The following is a 17,782-nucleotide window of genomic DNA, read 5'->3' on the forward strand; positions in this document are numbered from 1 at the left end:
GTATTTAAGTAATGTAAATCTAACTAATCTAAGGAAAATGTTTACTTTCAAGATGAAACACGGGTGAATCTGTGAATCATATCTTACACATATCTCTCATGAGTGATATCACATCATTCCTGTCACAAGATAGAAGCTACATTCAGTTTTTGCAAAGTTTTTTTTATATATACTATATTTATATATTTAAGTTTCACTGAAATTAAAATGTTTTTTTCCACCGGAAACCTGGCCAAGAGGACAGCAAAAAGGAAAAATTGCAACTAATATAAACGCCTGCTGCTATTACTCCAATCCTCCAGGGGGCGCTGTGATAAAGCCACCGAACAGTTGCAGACCAATCACCGTTTTCCAGCAGTTTGAACAAGAAGCGGGTTGGATTATTCCGATTTCTAGCAAGACAAGAAAAAGATAAAGCTAGCAACCATGGATACAGGCTAAAACTGTTATTACGCTTGAGTTAGTTGAGAATTAGTTCTTCGGTTACGCTTTATTAAAATCATTGTAGTGGTTTGGTGGTTTTGCACAGTCAACGGTCGATATATAAACCTGTCAGACTGTGGCTTACTCCTGTGTGCTCCAGCCGCGGTAAATCTCCAGTTGTAGTTTATAAAAGTTTTACCTTTTGGCACGGTTGTTGCTGGGAAGTCAAACATGAAGCCAGTAAAGCCGCTATATCTGAAGACGTACGGGAAACAGAGGCGGAAGGTGTCCGCCTGGATCTCACCTGAAGACCGCAAGCAGGCCTTCGACAGCACCCCGTCCTCCTCGGATGTCTCCGTCTTTGAGCCGTCCAAACCTCAGAGGATAAGGTATGTTTATAATTTTCTTTACTAAACCGTCTTTTCAGTATTTTCTCTACATTATGGATCACAAAAACTGTGCAGCTACTTTTTAGTTTTAGCTTATAAGAAATATATTATTGGTGTGTATGGAAGCCACAGAAATGCCAGTCCATACAGTCACATATCTGAAGTCTTTAGTTATTAATATATTTATAAAGGATTCGTTTTATTATATTTTTACTATATGAAAATATAGTTAAATATCTTAAATACACCAAACTGTAGCTAATTAAAACAGTGGCAAAAATGTAGAGTAAATCAACAGTTTGTACATACATAACAACCCCCTGTGGACGTGTGCAAAGTACAGTTTAGTTGTCAATCAGAGTTTCCTGCTCTGATTGTGAGCCTGACTATCTTCTTTGCTTCATCTGCTTTTCATTTAACAGGGAGAAGAGCACCAATGCCTTGACTGGAAGAACCGTTCGTCCTGCCAAGAAGAAAGCAATGCTTTGTCTGACTGAGAAGAGTGTGGATGAAGAGGACATGAGCAATGAGGAGAAGGCACCTCCTCTCCCTCCACCTGCTCAGCAGAGCAGGACAGCCAGGTCTGTGAATATTGTAATAAATGGTAAATAGCATTGCAGTCAGTATTACTGCATTTGAATTATTAGATTATTTTAGGCTAGAAAAATATCCTTGAAGTAGTTTGCTTTTTTTTTGTTGTATTGTATGTGTGAGTGGTGCACACCATTTCTTTCCCTTCCTTAGAAAGAAGAAGAGTAGTGTGGCCAGTCGTAGAGCAGTGCGTCCTGCCAAAAGAAAGACCATACGTTGTATAACGGAGACTAGCAGCGATGAGGAGAACAGCAGGATGCTCGCTCCACCTCCTCCTTCTGTATTAACTCAGCAGAGCAAAACAACCAGGTCTGGGCATTTAAAAACAACAAAGCAACAACACATTACTAAAATGACAACGCATGTTGAGAGTTTTGGGGTTCTATTAAATATAACCACAACTGTGAATGTAAGCAGAGGTTTGACATTTCTGGCAAACTGAAGGCTGATCAAACAGTTTTCAGCAGTTTCTGTGAAATGTATTCCAAAAGCTGCAGTTTGCAGAGTCAGCTCTTGAGCTGCTTGTCTAAATCAATATCAAATGTAAAAAAATATACTGACAATTGCACTTTGGCTGCTCTCAGAGTTTAAACAGATGTCTCAAGTGAAACTTACTTTTGCCAGAGCAGTCCCAAAACAAACTCAAATTTATAATCATGCAGAGAAAAACATCTTTACATTTGAGATGCTGGAACTACTTTTTAAATGATTAAAAATGAGTTGTGAGTTTTCTATCAGCAGGCTTTTTGATACAAAATGTTTTGCATTACTTTGACTTGTTTCTGCCTAACTTCTCTCTTTTTACTCTCTTTACTCTCTCTCTCTCTATTTTACTCTCTACCTCAGCACTTTCAGCGTTTGGTTTGCAGTGAGTGACTATTGTTAGCCATTCACAACTTTTAAAGCATCTCTTTTGCATTTATTTGTCTGTTTGTGAAATGATTTGTGTCTTTTCCCGTTATCAGGACGAGCCGGCTTGTGTCTGGACACAGAGTTTTGATGAAGCGGAGGGGCCAGCAGGTTCCTGTCACCACGGAGAGTGAGGAAGAAACGTCTGCACTAAAAGGCCACAGAAATTCAGATAAAATGAGGACAAACTCAAAGTGAGCATTCATGTCTTTAAGAGCTCTGTTAACAGAAATGTCATCATTATTTGCAGTAACCTTTAGCTCTCATCCTCTCTTCTCCTGCTTTCTAGTGTTTATCCATCTTCTGCAGGCCGCTTTGTAACCCAACGTAGACGAGCCGCTGTGATTAAACCCAAAGTCCCCAAAGCATCTGTCAGTATACTCAGCTCCTCAGATGACTTCACTTCTACAGCCTTTCCTTACAGCAGGTCTTCCAGGAAAAGAAAACTGCCTCCGGCATTGGGGCCGTCAAGTGCAGAGAACTCTATGAGCGCTCCCTTCCGAGAGATATCTCTCAACGAGTTGGCAGATTGCAGTCTTGGACCCTGCCCCAGGAAACCCATCTTCTGCTCTACACCGTCAGCAGGATCCTTCAGCAAACGCGGGAAGCTTAAACCATTTTCAGTCAACAATCTGTCCTGCACTCCTCCATCCATGTCAGTAGACGGCATAGTCTCCCCACCAGATTGTTCGCTTCACTGCCAGCAGACAGACACAGACCTACCTGACCACATAGAACCATCTATTGATTTATTTTCAGAGCCCAAGAGAAGAAGTGAATCAAAGTCTAAAAATGAAGGCAAATTACAGAGTGCAAATCTGCTGTCTGCAGACAGTGGCAGCAGCAGTCAGTTTGTATCTGTAGCAGCAGGAGGGTTAGATTGGCTGATCGAGACGCTGAAGGAGAAATGTTTGTCCACACGCTGCACCGTGCCGCTGGAGAGATTAGACTTGTTCGCTGAGCTGAGCTGTGAAACAACCTACTCATCCTGTCTGGGACATTCAAACTCACTGCACAGCCGACAAACAAACAAACAGCCTGTGGACAGCAGTGAAGCGGTCGATCTGTCAGAGTCTTTAAAAGCATCGTTTTGTCTTCATTCATCAGGTACAGTCAATGATATCCGTAATAGTTTTGACCAAGAAGCTTCAGTGAGTCAGAGTTGCAACACTAACATTTCTCCATTAGTTAACTCTAAGCAGTCAGCCGAACACTCGGCCGCATCACCTATGGAGCAGTCAGAATCGGTATTTTATGTTCAGTCTATTCATCACACAGACAGCAGCTCTGAGATTATAATGAGCACACATTTGGAGTCCAGCAGCACCGTGCAGACAGTGGAAGGCGAGGCTATAGTGGCAAAGAGTAAAAGTCTTACTAAGAGGTGTTCAGTCCAGATGAAGAACCTGGTTTTGTCACAAGAGCAACTAAAAGGCTTCTCAAAGCAGACAGAGGAAGATTTGGGTAAGACACAATCAGCCAAGACAGAATGTGCAGCAGATCTCACAGCAGGGCTGAAGGAGAAATGTCTAACAGATAACATTATTGTTGGGATAAAGAGAGTCAATTTGTCACTGTTGAAAGAAATTATGAGTCCCAAAGGTGCTCTGCTAAAACCAGCCGGAGATGTGCCCGACTCAGCTAGTGACGACCAGACAAAGACGGACCACTTGTCGGAGAGCGATGACAGTAAAGAGACGACTGCCTCGAAAGCCAGCGTGAAGAACGGACGTTTGACTACTTCTGAGGATGAGAACGCCTCAGACAGAGAAGTTGTAAAGAAGAGAAAAAAGATGCCCGTGGTTCAGAAGGAAAAGAAACAGCGGAGCGCATCCACAGACCGCCCTGGGACGACGAGGAAGGCGTGCGTAAGCGGCATGAGCGTGAGCCGCTGGAAAAACAAAGGCAACGCCAGCACGCACATGATCAGGAGCAGGGCTGTGGACTGTAGCATCAATGAGATGATCCCCTCACAGCACAAGCAACCAAAGGTAAGAATCAAATTCAGAGTGACAGCTGAAACAGTAGGCTCGCATGTTCAGCAGCGCTGGATGGATAATGAAGGTGATGGTTAATGGGTTCATTGTTGAAGTTACCATTTAAGTTGATGCTTTTGCTTTTCTGTAAATCCCTCCAGTCAACAAATGATGCTGACTATTAGAGTATTAATCAGATGCAGCTGCACTAATTAACCTGCACATTTGGTTTCCCGATGTCTTGATGGTAACAAGTATTTGTTACTGAGCCACAAGAGTTGAGGCTCGGGTGTGAAATTTATGGTTTTTAGGGTTATTTTTTTAGCCATATTTTTTTTATCATTAACTCGGTTTCCCTGGGTCTTTTCCTGTGTGTTATGAAAAATCTTGTTTTTTTTGGTACCAGCACTGGTTTTATTATGTTGTATTTATCCAGAGTAATAGTGGATGTACTGGACAAAGGATGTTTAATATGGAGCTTCCAGGTAGGAGGAAAAGAGGAAGACCTCAGTGAAGGTTAATGGATGTAGTGAAAGAGGACATGCAGAGGGTTAGTGTGACTGAGGAGTGGAGATGGAATGAGATGGAAGCAGGTGATCGACTGTGGGAGAAGAAGCCAACTCTGACTGAGTTTAGAGGGGGACTTTTTGACCCCATCTTATTTTACACACACACACACACACACACACACACACACACACACACACACACACAGACACCACTCAATACCACTACAAGAGATAGAGGGGGTGTCTGCTCTCTCAGCCTGTACCAGAGTTGAGTTAAAACATGCCAACGAAGCTAGTGACCAGATAATTATTCTTGATGTTGAACATGTGGTGTGACAAAAGATTCTAATTGGCTTCCAAGTTTTCCAGCTTACCAGTATCTCCTATTTTTGCACTCATTGCTGCATTTATAAAGAAATCCTGCATCTCACCAACATCACATTTCTGGTGATGGGTAAGCATATAATGTTTAGGTGCTCTCACACTGTAGCGAGCACAAGCTTCCATGTAGCTGCAATGTAGTTTGGTTGTATTCAAAGGAAGGCAAATGTCCATGCAGCCAAAATCTCCAAAACTGGGCAAATTAGCATGAAAATAATCTATCTATATACAATTTGTGGATGAATTGTCCCTTTAGTGCCACAAATGATTACTTCATTTGATCTCCAAACCTCATAAAAACTATTAAGCTATTGACTCTTCCCGTAAGTGAAGAAGCAGAATATTTCTGATCACAGAGCAGATCTGTGTTAACTCTTAAGTTTTTCTGTCACGATCCACCGAGCACTAATCAAACATTTAAAGGCTTTTAAGTCATTTAACCTAAAGCCTGTTGTATGTGCTATATGTAGGAGTTTTTGGGCTCTACCATGAATTTCTCCACCCCGGTGAAAGCAATTCGGCTCAACCTCTCATCCCTGCTGGCTGATTTCACACCAAACACAAAAACCTGGAGCCGGATCAAAGCCGCCCTCTCTGTTCATCGCAAAGGCTTGGGTAATGATGTACACTCTGGTGTTTGGATTTTAAGCTTTTAGTTTGACTTTGAGAGTCCTTACACTCTCTCTCTCTGCCCCCCACCCCCTCATTCCCTCTCCTTAGTGCTGCTCACTCCGAGGAGTTTACGTCTATCAGCGTCGGGCTCTCCTGGGAGGACGGACACTGCTGATCTCAGTCGGGATCTCTTTACCACACCCTTACGGACGCCACTCCCCAAGCGGCTCCGGTCACAGCTGCTGGGCCAGCATTCCCTGGTATTAAACGCACATAAGTTATATATTCAGACTTTCTGTTGGTTTCTCTGCACTTTGCATTTGGGTCGTTAGACCTGATGGCGTGACATCCAGGCTGTGGATGCACGTAACCTCCTCCCACTTGTCTGTTGTTGAAGGTTTGTGAAGACGCAGACCTGTCAGACGCAGAGAAGGTGTATGCTGAATGTGGCCAGCAGCGGCCTCTGCCCTGGGAAGAGTGCATTCTCCCCCAGCGTATGAAGCAGTGTCTGAAGATTGGAGAGGGCACCTTTGGGGAAGTCTTCTCCACCAACAACGAATCAGGAGACACCGTCGCCCTCAAAGTAAGCACATTTGAGTGTATGTGAACAACATGTTTTAGAAGTGTAGCGTTGACTGAGCTCTGTTAGAGAGTTACAGATGTGAGTTGTATCAAAGAAGGTAAATATTGTGCATTGTTTTTCCTTTTCTGGCCCTTTTCTGATCCTGAGCTGGTCTTATAGTTTTTAAGTAGTAGAAAAGAACGAAAAGGGAGCAAAGATACTTCAACATGAAGCTCAGGAGGCCAAAATGAATCAATGAAAACACAAAGGGGGCATTGATGATGGCTCAGAACTAAAAGGGCAGGGAACAGGCCTGTAATTTGTAGTATAAACCAATTGAGTTATAATGTGCTTCAAAAATAAAACCACTAATGTTACTGAAAAAACTGCAAACGTTCAACACAAGAAGTCCCACCCTGGATTGTATTTTCAGATCATTCCAGTAGAGGGGAGTGAGAAGGTGAACGGAGAGGACCAGAAGACCTTTGGAGAGATTCTCCATGAAATTATTATCTCTAAGTAAGTAACCGCAGGTACACACTGCTCACTATATGCAGTCCATTTGCTGTAATGCTAGAGCTTATAAGGTCTGTATGTTTCAGTACAGTGATACCTAATGGTGAACCACATCAAAGTACTCCAGCTGAACAGCTCTAATGAGCAGTGTTTGTGTGTTTTGTTTTGTTTTCTTCTACCAGGGAGCTGAGCAGCCTCAAAGAGAAGCAGCACAACCAGACCCATGGTTTTATTGGACTCAAAGAGTAAGTATTTTCTTTGGTCTTTTTTTCTGTTAGTGCCTCAGTAGTTTTGAGTCTTAATGTGACTTTGTGTCTATTTTTCTCCCCATAGTCTTCACTGTGTTCAAGGCTGCTACCCTGCAGATTTCCTGAAAGCGTGGGACACATTTGACCAACAGAAAGGCTCAGAGAACGACAGACCAGGTCAGTGAGACAGAGCTCATTATAATTTATTCACAAGAACATGTTTTGTGTATTTCTTAGGGTTAGGGGTTAACTTACTCTCTAACTAAGATTCAACTTAATTTAATTATTAATGTTAAAAAAGTTCTTGCCCAACTTGCTGTGTTTTTTTGTTTTGTTTGTTTTTGTTGTTGTTGTTGTTTTTGTTTGTTTGTTTGTTTTCTTTATGACCAGCTGTACATTTATAGATTTTAATTTTTTTTTAGTCACACCTTAATTGTGGCACAGATTCACCAAAATGCTGGAAACTTTCCTCAGAGATTTTGGCCGTATCCACATGCCATCATTGCATGGATGCTGGAGATTTATCAACTGCACATCCATGATGGGAATCTGGTTTTACCCCATCCCAAACATCATCTATTAAATTCAAATACGGTGACTTTAGAGGCTGTTTCAGTTCAGTGAACTCATTGTTGTGTTTAAAAAAAGAAAACAAAAAACAGTTTGAGATGATTTGAGCTTTGTGACATAGTGTGTATCCTACTGGAAGCAGCCATCAAAGATGGGTACACTGGTCAAAAAGGGATGGATGTGGTCAGTGGTGTTTAAATGATGCTTGGTAGATATTAAGTGGCCCAAAGTGGCCCTAAAAAAATGCCCCCCACATCATTAGATCAGTGCTCCCCAAATCACACAACACACCACCAAATAAAAATGTCACAAAAAGCATATTGATAATTTCCCCCCTGCACACCAGTCATAGTGGAATTGGGTCAGTTTTTCCCCAGTGTACTTTTTTTTTTTTTTTTTGCTTTTTTCTGACCACTACTCGTGCTAGGGCCTTCATCAGGGTTGGGTTTTTCTGCAGGACCCAGGTCAGATCGACTTGGCTGTTAATTAATTTCTTCTTTGTCTTCTTCTGTTTTCCTGGCAGTTGGTACCCATTTAATTACAGCAGGTAGTTGTACTGCCCTCTAGTGTAAGAGGATGTAATTGTTCTGCCTGTTGTTAAAAATCTATTTGTCATAGATTTTTAACAAAACAAAAACAAATTTTTGATTAAGAAAATAATATAAAGCCATTAAAAAATATTTTAGACTTTCTTTCTAAAATGGGGTCATAAATGAACCCACTCGGTCCCTAAAATACGCAAATCATGTGATTTGGGTTTCTCTTTTTGTGTCTTTGCTCAGATTTCTTTGAAAATGACCAAATGTTCCTAATCCTGGAGTTTGAGTTTGGCGGCATCGACTTGGAGAACAGCAACGGAACGGTAGGGATCAAAGCTTTCCCCGTGTCTTTGTGGAAATGTTGAGCTTTTATCTGCCACCTCAGTGACTGTTCAGAGATACAGAAGGTAAAGCTGGTAGCTTGGAGATAAAACTACTTTTACATTGGCTGAATGTAGAAAGTACACAAGCTGAAAGTGTGTGTGGTCAGTTAAAGCGCTTTGTATTCAAATTGTCATTACTGAAGATTAAGCTAAAAAGAAGCCTTTGCTTATTTCACGTTCACACTCTCAGTAAAAATGTTTTTAAATTTTAATGACGAGAGCGGCTGCATAAAAATAGCAAGTTCTTGAGTCGAGTCATTACAGCTTAATGTCAGCCAGACCATAAATTACTGCACGCTGGAGGTAATGAGAGAAGATGATGAACATCTTAAAGAAATTATTTGCTTCTGAAAATTCTTGCGGACTAGTGTTATCTTTGGCACGGCTGGACTTTTTCTGGCTTCTAGAAACTTAAATTGCTGTTACACAACATTCACATCTCATCTCCCTGCAAGGTTTTATGAATATTTTCTGACTTGAGGTCTTACACACGCTGAGCACCTTCTTCCTGACTCTGACGTCTGAATGTGTCGACATGAAGACGACACATTCAGACGACACATTCAGGAAGAAGGTGCTCAGTGTGTGTGGCACAGGTGCTCGGACCTCATGACCTGTTTTGTTTTTTGCACTTTTTCTCACTGCACTGATTATCGGGTGAATTTGCAGGGATGTTTACTCGTGGGGAAATTGGATGCCTTGAATGTTGCACTTAAATAGTCTAAAAGACTTTGTCTAATTTATGCTCTTGTTGTGTTTTCAAGTTGGCATCTTTAGCGGTGGCGAAGAGCATCCTTCACCAGGTTACTGCTGCCTTGGCTGTTGCTGAGCAGGAGCTTCACTTTGAACACAGGTACTGACACACATTGATAAATTACAGCACCGACTGACAGTTTCCCAAGAAGACGCGTACAGATGCAGTTTGTTCCCCGCTAACAAAACAAAACCCTCTAGTGTTTAGAAGGAAACTAACAAATGTTCAGCTGGAACTCTACTCTAACAGTTTAACCCTACACACTGTTTATTGCAGGGACCTGCACTGGGGAAATGTGCTGGTCAAAACAACCAAGCAGAAGACGGGGAGCTTCCTCATCAATGGAACCACCCACTCTCTGGAAACCAGAGGGGTGCTGGTCCGCATCATTGACTATTCTCTCTCCAGACTAGAAATCGGTCAGATATTTTTCTACTTGCTTACTGTCATACTTTGAATGGATTGTGTTATACACATAGTGAATATTACGTAGTGGTTCTAAAATGTTGCTTTTGTGTTGTAGATGATTTGACTGTGTCCTGTGACATCTCAAATGATGAAGAGCTCTTCATGGGACAGGGAGACTACCAGTTTGAGATCTACAGACTCATGAGACAGGAAAACGGGTCAGTCCATTAAGTGATCAAGCATCTATGGTGCCATATAACAGGAGTCTCTGTGTAGTAAAGGCTTAAAGTCTTTATCTCACTCTATGTCTCTGTATCTTTCTATAGCTGTATCTCTATACATCTATCACTGTGCACCTACTAAACAAAACAAACTAGAATAAAAATATACAGTAAATATTTTTAGTTTTTGTCCAGGTCAGTTTCATCATACTTTTCAATTAAACCAGAAAGAACGAGTGATTTGTTCATTTGTCTGAGACTGAGATGATGACATGGAGTCAGTTCTTTGTGTCCTGAAATGACGAATACCACCAACATTATAAATAAACTTAACTGAAATGAGGAAACAAACCTGGAAACAAAATGAAACCAGTGATACTGTTAAACTTGAACTGGTTACGTTCTAGTAAATTATAATTTTTCTTTGCTATTATGTAGGATTTCTTTTTCTTTGATACGCTCATAAAAACATGTTTGTAATTATGTCAAATTTAAAAAGAAGGAAAAAAAGCAGTGAGGCGAGGTTGCATAATTCCCTGTGAATCAGGAGGTCAGGACATTCCCTGCCGTTGGCCTTTTCTCCAGAGCACAAATGTCAACCTGATTTTACGTCGTGGGCCACAGACAGCCCACTTTAATCCTAAGTGGGTCAGACTGCCCTGTCTGTCACTGTACAGAAGTTTAACTGCACATTTAATCTCAGAGTGATCTCAATATAAGGGAAATGATGAGAATATTCTGTTTTTGAGTTTCTTTAGACTCAAATTGTGAGAAATGCTTAAAGTTACAACAAAAAACCAAACAATTCTGGTAGCTCATTGCCCACACAGTCCTGTAATTATAAGACTAAAAGTTTTTGTTAATTCACAGAAAAGCTGTGGAGAAAAAAAAATCCCTCACATTTTATAAAGCAGTGCAGCGGGCCAGACTATTAGGTCGGACTGGCCCCTGTGCCCCATGTTTGACAGCACTGCTTTAGAGTGTGGGTTCACACTGATGATGTAGCCGTCTCAGAAATTCACGTGTCAAATATGACCCTCTTGGCATTGTTAAAGTTCATGACAGCACAGTGAGAAATGCAGCATTGTTGTTGATTTATTGATCCTCTCATGCTGTTTGTGTCTTTTATCAGGAATAACTGGGCTGCTTACCACCCTCATACCAACATACTGTGGCTCCACTACCTTTGCTCCAAGCTGCTTTCTATGAAGTACCGCGGCTCAGGGGGGAGGACTGCCAAGGACATGCGAGAGGAGCTGACTGGTTTCTATGACAATGTCCTCCAGTACAGTTCAGCCACAGAGGCGTTGCAGAGCTGCCCCATGTTCCAGTAGCACGAGGATTCAACGCAAAGTGTGAGGAAACTCACACAGACCATTTTTAGCACGAAGGGGGTGCACTGTTTCTTCCCGTTCGTCCTCTGTTAAGACAGTGTTCCCAGTGGACGCGCCGGCACAGGAGAGTTACTTAGAGTGTAATGCAGACAATGCTGTCATAAAACAAGGCTCATTAAAATGACTGAAGATTATATATTGGTGGTCAGTGGCGCTTCTTTATGTTGTTATTCTAATAAATCCATTCACTTGTTTTTTTTTTGCATCCTAAGTATAAAATTTGAAAAAGATTATCATGATAAATTTTTCTTTCTTAATCTTGTAGCAATGTGGTTCAGTGTTTGCAGTCTGCATTGCTTCTTAATCTGTTACTTGGTGTAAATTAATCACTACCTTCTACATGGCCAGGTTTCAGCTTTTCTTTCATTTTTTTTTCTCTGGTTAATGATGAAACGGTTCACAAACATGTGATGTGATTTCATTTGAAAAGCAGAAGGGTAACAAGGGGAAATAGAAGATTAGATCTCAAAACTATGCTATGTAAATGTAGTGTAAACGGGACATTTAACAGGTAAATCTGGCAGAGGATTCACTTCTGTGTGAAGCATTATAATCAATAAATGCTCATTTTAAGAGTTCTGAATGTTTTTATATAAAATAAAAGTCTGTAAGAAGATGTAAGAAAAAAATGAAGCATGTTAAGTTGTTATTACTGTGTACCAGGGTATTTAGATTTATAATTGTTTTAGTATGGTCGTATATAATAGTAATCAGAACTGTCACCTCACAGCAAGACGGTTCTGGGTCTGTCAGCGTTTGTACGTACTCCCTGTGTTAGTTTTCTCCAGGTGTTCCTTCCATAGTCCAAAAACATCCATCTTAGCTTAACTGATTATCCTAAATTGGCCGTGAGTGTGAATGTTAGTCAATGGTCATCTGTCTCTGTGAATGTCCTGTGATATTCTGGGGACCTGCCCAGGTCCCGCGTCCTCCTGTGTACCCCCTCCTCTCCCTCTAAAAGAGCTGGGATAGGCTCTGCACTCCCGTGACTCTGAATTTGATAAGCAGTTAGACAAAGGAATGGGCTGAAGAAGGGCTCCCTTTATTAAACTGATAGGGAATGTATTGTACTGCATTAAAATGCCAGCAGAAGGAAATCTAGTGGATTATTCGGAGCCCAGTAAGCTGTGAAACATGTCTCCAAGTAGTAAACAAAGTATAACTAAACTGCCTTGAAGTAGTTTGGGTTTATTCCTGTGGATAACCATCAAGAAGAAAGCTTGGTACACTATTTCCCTCCAGAAAGGTGAGATGTCTCCAAAACAAAAATGTATATTATCTTTGAGTTAATAACTTTTAAGTCCTGAGATGACAAAAATAAGTCAGTGGTCAGATTAACAGCAGTCTATAAATCATTTTAACTAATACCTGAAAGGTGATTATGGTCGTCTTTGGAACAGCGAGTTAAAATCGTTTGATATGTCGACTATTTAATTTGATAAATTGGTCAGTAACAGATTTTTCTGGGTAATTTATCAACAGAACTTACAACTAATTATAAATCATCCTGGTAAAGAATTTCAGCTACTTCAACATTATAAATCCACCTACTGTGCAGTACTTGCAGCGGGTGGAGTACACTGCACGTTGTCATACAAACGACACATGATGTGAATCTTTTTAGTGATACCCTGAACCACGGAGAAGCATCTGAGCTTAAGCTCAAAGAATGTGATACACAGAAAAAAGACGCACATACAAAAACAAAATAGTTTATTCAATTTCATCATTAAGATTATTATACATTTTTGCATTGAAACAAGCTTCATTTTGGTATGGTGAGTCGTGTGTGTCCATTTTGATGTGGATCTTGATTGAATATGTTCAATGCTTCCATACGCAAAGAGACACTTGGTTGCTGTTTTTTTTTTTTTTTTCTTAATGAACACCTGCCTGGAATCGTTACACGATGGGATTAGGGCAACAGTTGCATTAAAAAAGGAAGACGTCCTTTAAAAAAAACAACATATGGCGACATTCCAAACTATACAAACAAGATCCGGCAGGCCAATGTCTGAGAAGAGGTCAGGCATGTGTTTGAGAAGCACTTTTTGGTTGAGCTTTGAGGCAATGTTTGAAATGGCCTTGCTGGTGATGAGCCCATATGTCTGTTGATGTGTTTGTCTGTTTTCAAGGTTCTCTGTTTGTGTGTGTGTGTGTGTGTGTGCTTGAGTCTGGGAAGCAAACAGATGTGTATAAGAAGCAATGAAGTGGATATGAAATGTACCTGCAGCTGTTGTATGTGTATGTGTGTGTCTGTATGCTTGTATGCATTTGTGCTCAGAAGGAGAAGTATTTGGTGAACCACTCCTGCTTCAGCCCTTCTGTCCCCCTCTGCTCCAGGTATGGCCCCCTGCACCACACAAGACGCAGACAGGTTTAGTGTTTTAATCACAACTAATTCAGAAACATGACAGGAAGAAAAACATTCGTAACATTTTATAACACGTCCCACGACTAAGGGCATAATTCCCCTGTAATTAAAACAAATCTCAAAGGATTTTATTTGAAATTAAAATGTTATTATATCCGCATACTACTACTTTAAGGTAGGTACACTAGAATAAAGTTGGTAAGAAGTCAGAGGTTTTTACAGGGATTTAAACTACAGCGTAAGCAAAAAGGTAAATAATAGAATATCCATCATGTACATCTACTTAATGAATATTGAATAAAAAAAGTAAAAAGACAAAATTAAGGCAATTTGTGCCCTGAAAAGTACAGTGTGCGATGTAAGATGGGAACACATTGTTTTTATTCCAAATTAGTTACCTCATACTTAAAATTACTTATGGAGTCCTAAATTTACATAGTAATAATGCTAATAATAATAAGTAATTACAGTATAATTACTTCCTTGTTCCTGTAAAAACTCGACTTACCCCCTTATGGTAGTGTGTCTACGTTTAAGTACTTGTATGCAAATATAATTACATTACAATTTTGAATTAAATGACATTTATTACAGGTTAATTACACCTTTAGTTGTTATGCTAAGGTGTTCAATTGCAGTCAGAAAAGAGAGAAAGGAAAGCAGCAGGACCATGACTGTTTCAGCTTATAAAGACTGACATTTACTGAATACCTTCTTTAGGACAAGACGTCACCTCACTGGTATTTACACTATATTACAGCTGTTAGACCTTTGGTACATCTGTGGTTCATGAGGAAGAGTGGGCTGTGTACCAATTGGAAGGTCTGTGGCTCAAGCTCCAGCATGTTCAGGTGTTTTTAAAGAATAAAGTGTTGCATGAGTGAAAATGATCAGCCGATAAAATGGCAGCAACTCAATGCCTTTAGGTATGTAGACATGGTCAAGACCACCTCCTGAAGTTCAAATTGAGCATCAGAATGGGGAAGAAAGGTGATTTAAGTTACTTTAAATTTGGTATGGTAGTTGGTGCTTGAAAGGCTGAAGCGTCTGATCTGCTGGGACTCTCCTTTTATTTTACAGAGAATGGTTTGAAAAAGAGACAATATCCAGTGAGCGGCAGCTCTCTGTTAGAAAATGTCTCGTTGATGACAAAGGTCAGAGGAGAAAACTACAGTAACAGGAGGCGTGCTACAGCAGCTAAGAACAAGAAACTGAGGCTACAGTTGGGGAAGGCTCATCAAAACTGGACAATAAAATATTGTACTGAACATGACTTTGAGTTCACTGAACTCAAATGGCCTCCACAGTCACCAACAGAGAACCACTTGGATGTGTTAATAGGGGCGAGTCACGTTATGGATGTGCAGCCGACAAATCTGACAGTTCTGAAGACAAGACGGGATCAAACCTGGCATTAGCAAGGTGAACCTTGGATCGTTTTATTTAATGTCGTCACTAAGAATTATTGTTGTATTTGTATGCATAAATCCTCAGTAGTCATAAACTGATTATTACATGATCACACAGCAATGAGTACACAAGGTCAGGATAACATCCCTCTTCAAAATGTCTGTCTTAATTAGACTTTTTGTGACTGCATTGTTTCATCTGTCTTGATCCACGACCTCCGTAAACCCTGTTCTGATTAATTCATGGACTCATGGACCATGAAAGGTTTGTCTGTAAATTATGATCCACATTAGAGTCACAAACCGCTGAGCTAACAAAAACACAAAGCCGACAGACCAACATGTGACATCACAGAGTCTATGTGCTATCTTTTATATACAGTCTATGTTTGCAGCAATGGTTTGCACTGTTGCCTCATTTGCATGTTCGCCACGTGTTTGCGTGAGTTCTCTTCGGGTACTGTGACTTCCTCCCACAGTCCTAAGACATGCAGTTAGTGGGGTTAGGTTAATTGGTGATTCTAAATTGCCCATGAGTGTGAATAGTTGTTTGTCTCTCTGTGTGTTAGCCCTGTGAGAGACTGGCCATCTGTCCTGGATGTACCCTGCCTCTCGCCCTATGGTAACTGGGATAGGCTCCAGCCCCCATGTGACACTGATTAAGGTTGGCAGTAAATGTCAAAGTAAGATCCACATGAATAGGAAGGTTGTAAAACATGATTCTGTAGCGGGATGATCGGCGTTATTTATTAATCATGATGTAGTTAATTACTTATTCAGTACTTAAAGTTGCATTTGTAGTAGTACTTGCAAGAATGAGACCAAATTTTGCCACCATGACAGACACAAAGAGTCACAAATGTGGAAACATCACCAGCCACGCTGTCATGGAAAGTGATGACTGCTGGTAGGGCAGGTTTCCATCAAGAGATCTGCAGCGGACAGCTACAGCTGGCTCATCTTGAACTAAGCGCTGAGATTAACACAGACTGACAGCTGATTAATCCCGACATCCAGTTCATGCCAGCGATCTGAGTCCTTGTTGTAACAGTTTGATTAATGTCATCACTAAGAATTATTGTTGTATTGCTCCCTCTACTTTTTATCATATTTTCATATCTTTATATAAAGTTCAAAAGGTTGTTAATACAACTTGCTGAACATGTGATATCCCTGGTAAGGATTAAGTCGAAAAGTAAAAAAATATTAAAAATAAGTTTGATTTTTGGTTTCTTATCTCACCCTGAGGAAGTCAGCTGGCTGAATCAAAACATTCATACCTGATTGAGTGGGCCTGCAGGTGTACGTGTGGGTCCAGGCAGGAGGGGGACACGTATCGGATGCCCGTCTGAGGCGAGGGGCAGACGGGGAGAGGTGCCGTCGGCGCCGGCGTCGGTGGGATGCAGGAGGTCCGGGTTCTGGCGGAGCGAGAGAGGGAGGGCGAGGAATGCTGGGTGAGGGGGAGGGACGTGTGTTTGTGTGGGAGAGAGGAGGTGGAGTAGTGGGGCGAGGTTTGAGGGTGGGAGGAGGACTGGTGGGGGAGGGTTGAGGAGGAGTGCTGATGGACGGAGGGGGAGGAGGAAGACGAGGAGGAGGAGGAGTGGGGCACAAAGATGCTCCTGTTGTAAGTGCCGGCCGTGGAGATGCTGGTGACACGAGGAGGCGACTCGGCACGTTTCCTCTGTGGAAAAAATAAATAAATAAAAATTGACACATAGGTTAGAGTTTTAAAAAAAAAAAGGATCAGTTTTTCAGAGCGCTCAGTATAACCAGCAGAAATCTGGACCCACTGGTTGCGATTTATGACTAATGGGGCAAAATCAGTCTCTCTTTTGTTGCTCAAACAAATGATTGGTTAGTTGCACTCAGACTACAAGTGGCCTGTAAGCTAGAAAATCTCCTACTTGCAAATTGTGCATATTTACAAGCACATATCTGTTTAAAGGAGGCTTCGCTCTCACATCCAGGCCCACATATTTTATTCTTGGACAGCTTTGCATGACTGACAGTTCAAAACAGTGCTTATATTTAGCTTTTACTGGGTGTTGGTGCAGAGCCTTGGTTCATCTTCTGTCTGAAACAAGCTGTTGAAGCTCCTCTCTCTTTAAGGTCAGCCAACTTTCTTCTGATTGGCTGCTACTCAAAAGCAAAAGATCCAAACAGCAGGTGGCCAAGGTGTCTGTGCTCACAGCCAGAGCTGCCTCGCAGATCCAAGAGGAGAAAAAAGCAAAACTGAGAATTTAGAGCAGTCTGAAGCTTGAGCTTCTGGCTTGAATTTGGCTGTTTAGACAACCAACCTATATTTAAAAAAATGTACAATGTTGTGTAAATGTCGTGAGTGGCCCTTCATTTCTTTATTTTTTGCAAGAAAAATGGGAAATAGGTGCATTGATTTATAGAAACGCGCAAACAAGAATAGAGATAACAGAGGTTGCAGAAGTCTAATAAGCTTGAAAGTCAATATTTGGTTTGACCACCTTTATTCTTCAACACAGCTGAACTCTATTAGACAAGCGTTCTTGTTATTCCTTTAAGTGGTCCTCAAGAATAGTTTAGGACATTCAAAGCTCTTCTTTGGATGTTGGCTGCCTTTTCCTTCATTCTCTGTCATGAT

General features: G+C 41.1%; 2 protein-coding genes across 4 annotated transcripts in view; one reads left to right on the forward strand and one right to left on the reverse strand.

Annotated features, from left to right (window-relative positions):
• Positions 1–321: 321 nt before the first annotated feature.
• haspin (histone H3 associated protein kinase) lies at positions 322–11,521 on the forward strand. Its single transcript, XM_085459342.1, has 16 exons — positions 322–812; positions 1,235–1,393; positions 1,557–1,712; positions 2,369–2,506; positions 2,602–4,303; positions 5,649–5,793; positions 5,899–6,050; positions 6,188–6,373; positions 6,786–6,871; positions 7,051–7,113; positions 7,202–7,293; positions 8,469–8,548; positions 9,373–9,461; positions 9,639–9,781; positions 9,886–9,988; positions 11,124–11,521. The coding sequence occupies exons 1-16, from the start codon at positions 655–657 to the stop codon at positions 11,323–11,325; spliced, it is 3,654 nt and encodes a 1,217-aa protein (XP_085315468.1). The 5' UTR covers positions 322–654; the 3' UTR covers positions 11,326–11,521.
• Positions 11,522–13,081: 1,560 nt separating this feature from the next.
• fam184b (family with sequence similarity 184 member B) overlaps positions 13,082–17,782 on the reverse strand; it is a 33,028-nt gene continuing 28,327 nt past the window's right edge. For all 3 annotated transcript variants that reach the window (XM_085459344.1, XM_085459345.1, XM_085459343.1), the window contains 2 exons: positions 16,449–16,849; positions 13,082–13,738 (listed from right to left, as the gene is read on the reverse strand). In XM_085459344.1, the coding sequence (XP_085315470.1) occupies positions 13,666–13,738; positions 16,449–16,849 (474 nt within the window). In that variant the 3' untranslated portion in view covers positions 13,082–13,665. The remainder of the gene's footprint in view (positions 13,739–16,448; positions 16,850–17,782) is intronic.

Source organism: Copadichromis virginalis, linkage group LG6 (genome assembly GCF_057382275.1).
Source record: "Copadichromis virginalis isolate Kocher_CV1m ecotype Utaka linkage group LG6, C_Virginalis_male_GT1.1, whole genome shotgun sequence".
Classification (NCBI taxonomy): domain Eukaryota; kingdom Metazoa; phylum Chordata; class Actinopteri; order Cichliformes; family Cichlidae; genus Copadichromis; species Copadichromis virginalis.

Coding starts and splice junctions, on each gene's coding strand:
- haspin (XM_085459342.1), top strand. CDS start 655: ATGAAGCCAGTAAAGCCGCTATATCTGAAGACGTACGGGAAACAGAGG. Junction 1,394..1,556: donor CAGCAGAGCAGGACAGCCAG/GTCTGTGAATAT, acceptor TCCCTTCCTTAG/AAAGAAGAAGAGTAGTGTGG. Junction 4,304..5,648: donor CACAGCACAAGCAACCAAAG/GTAAGAATCAAA, acceptor TGCTATATGTAG/GAGTTTTTGGGCTCTACCAT.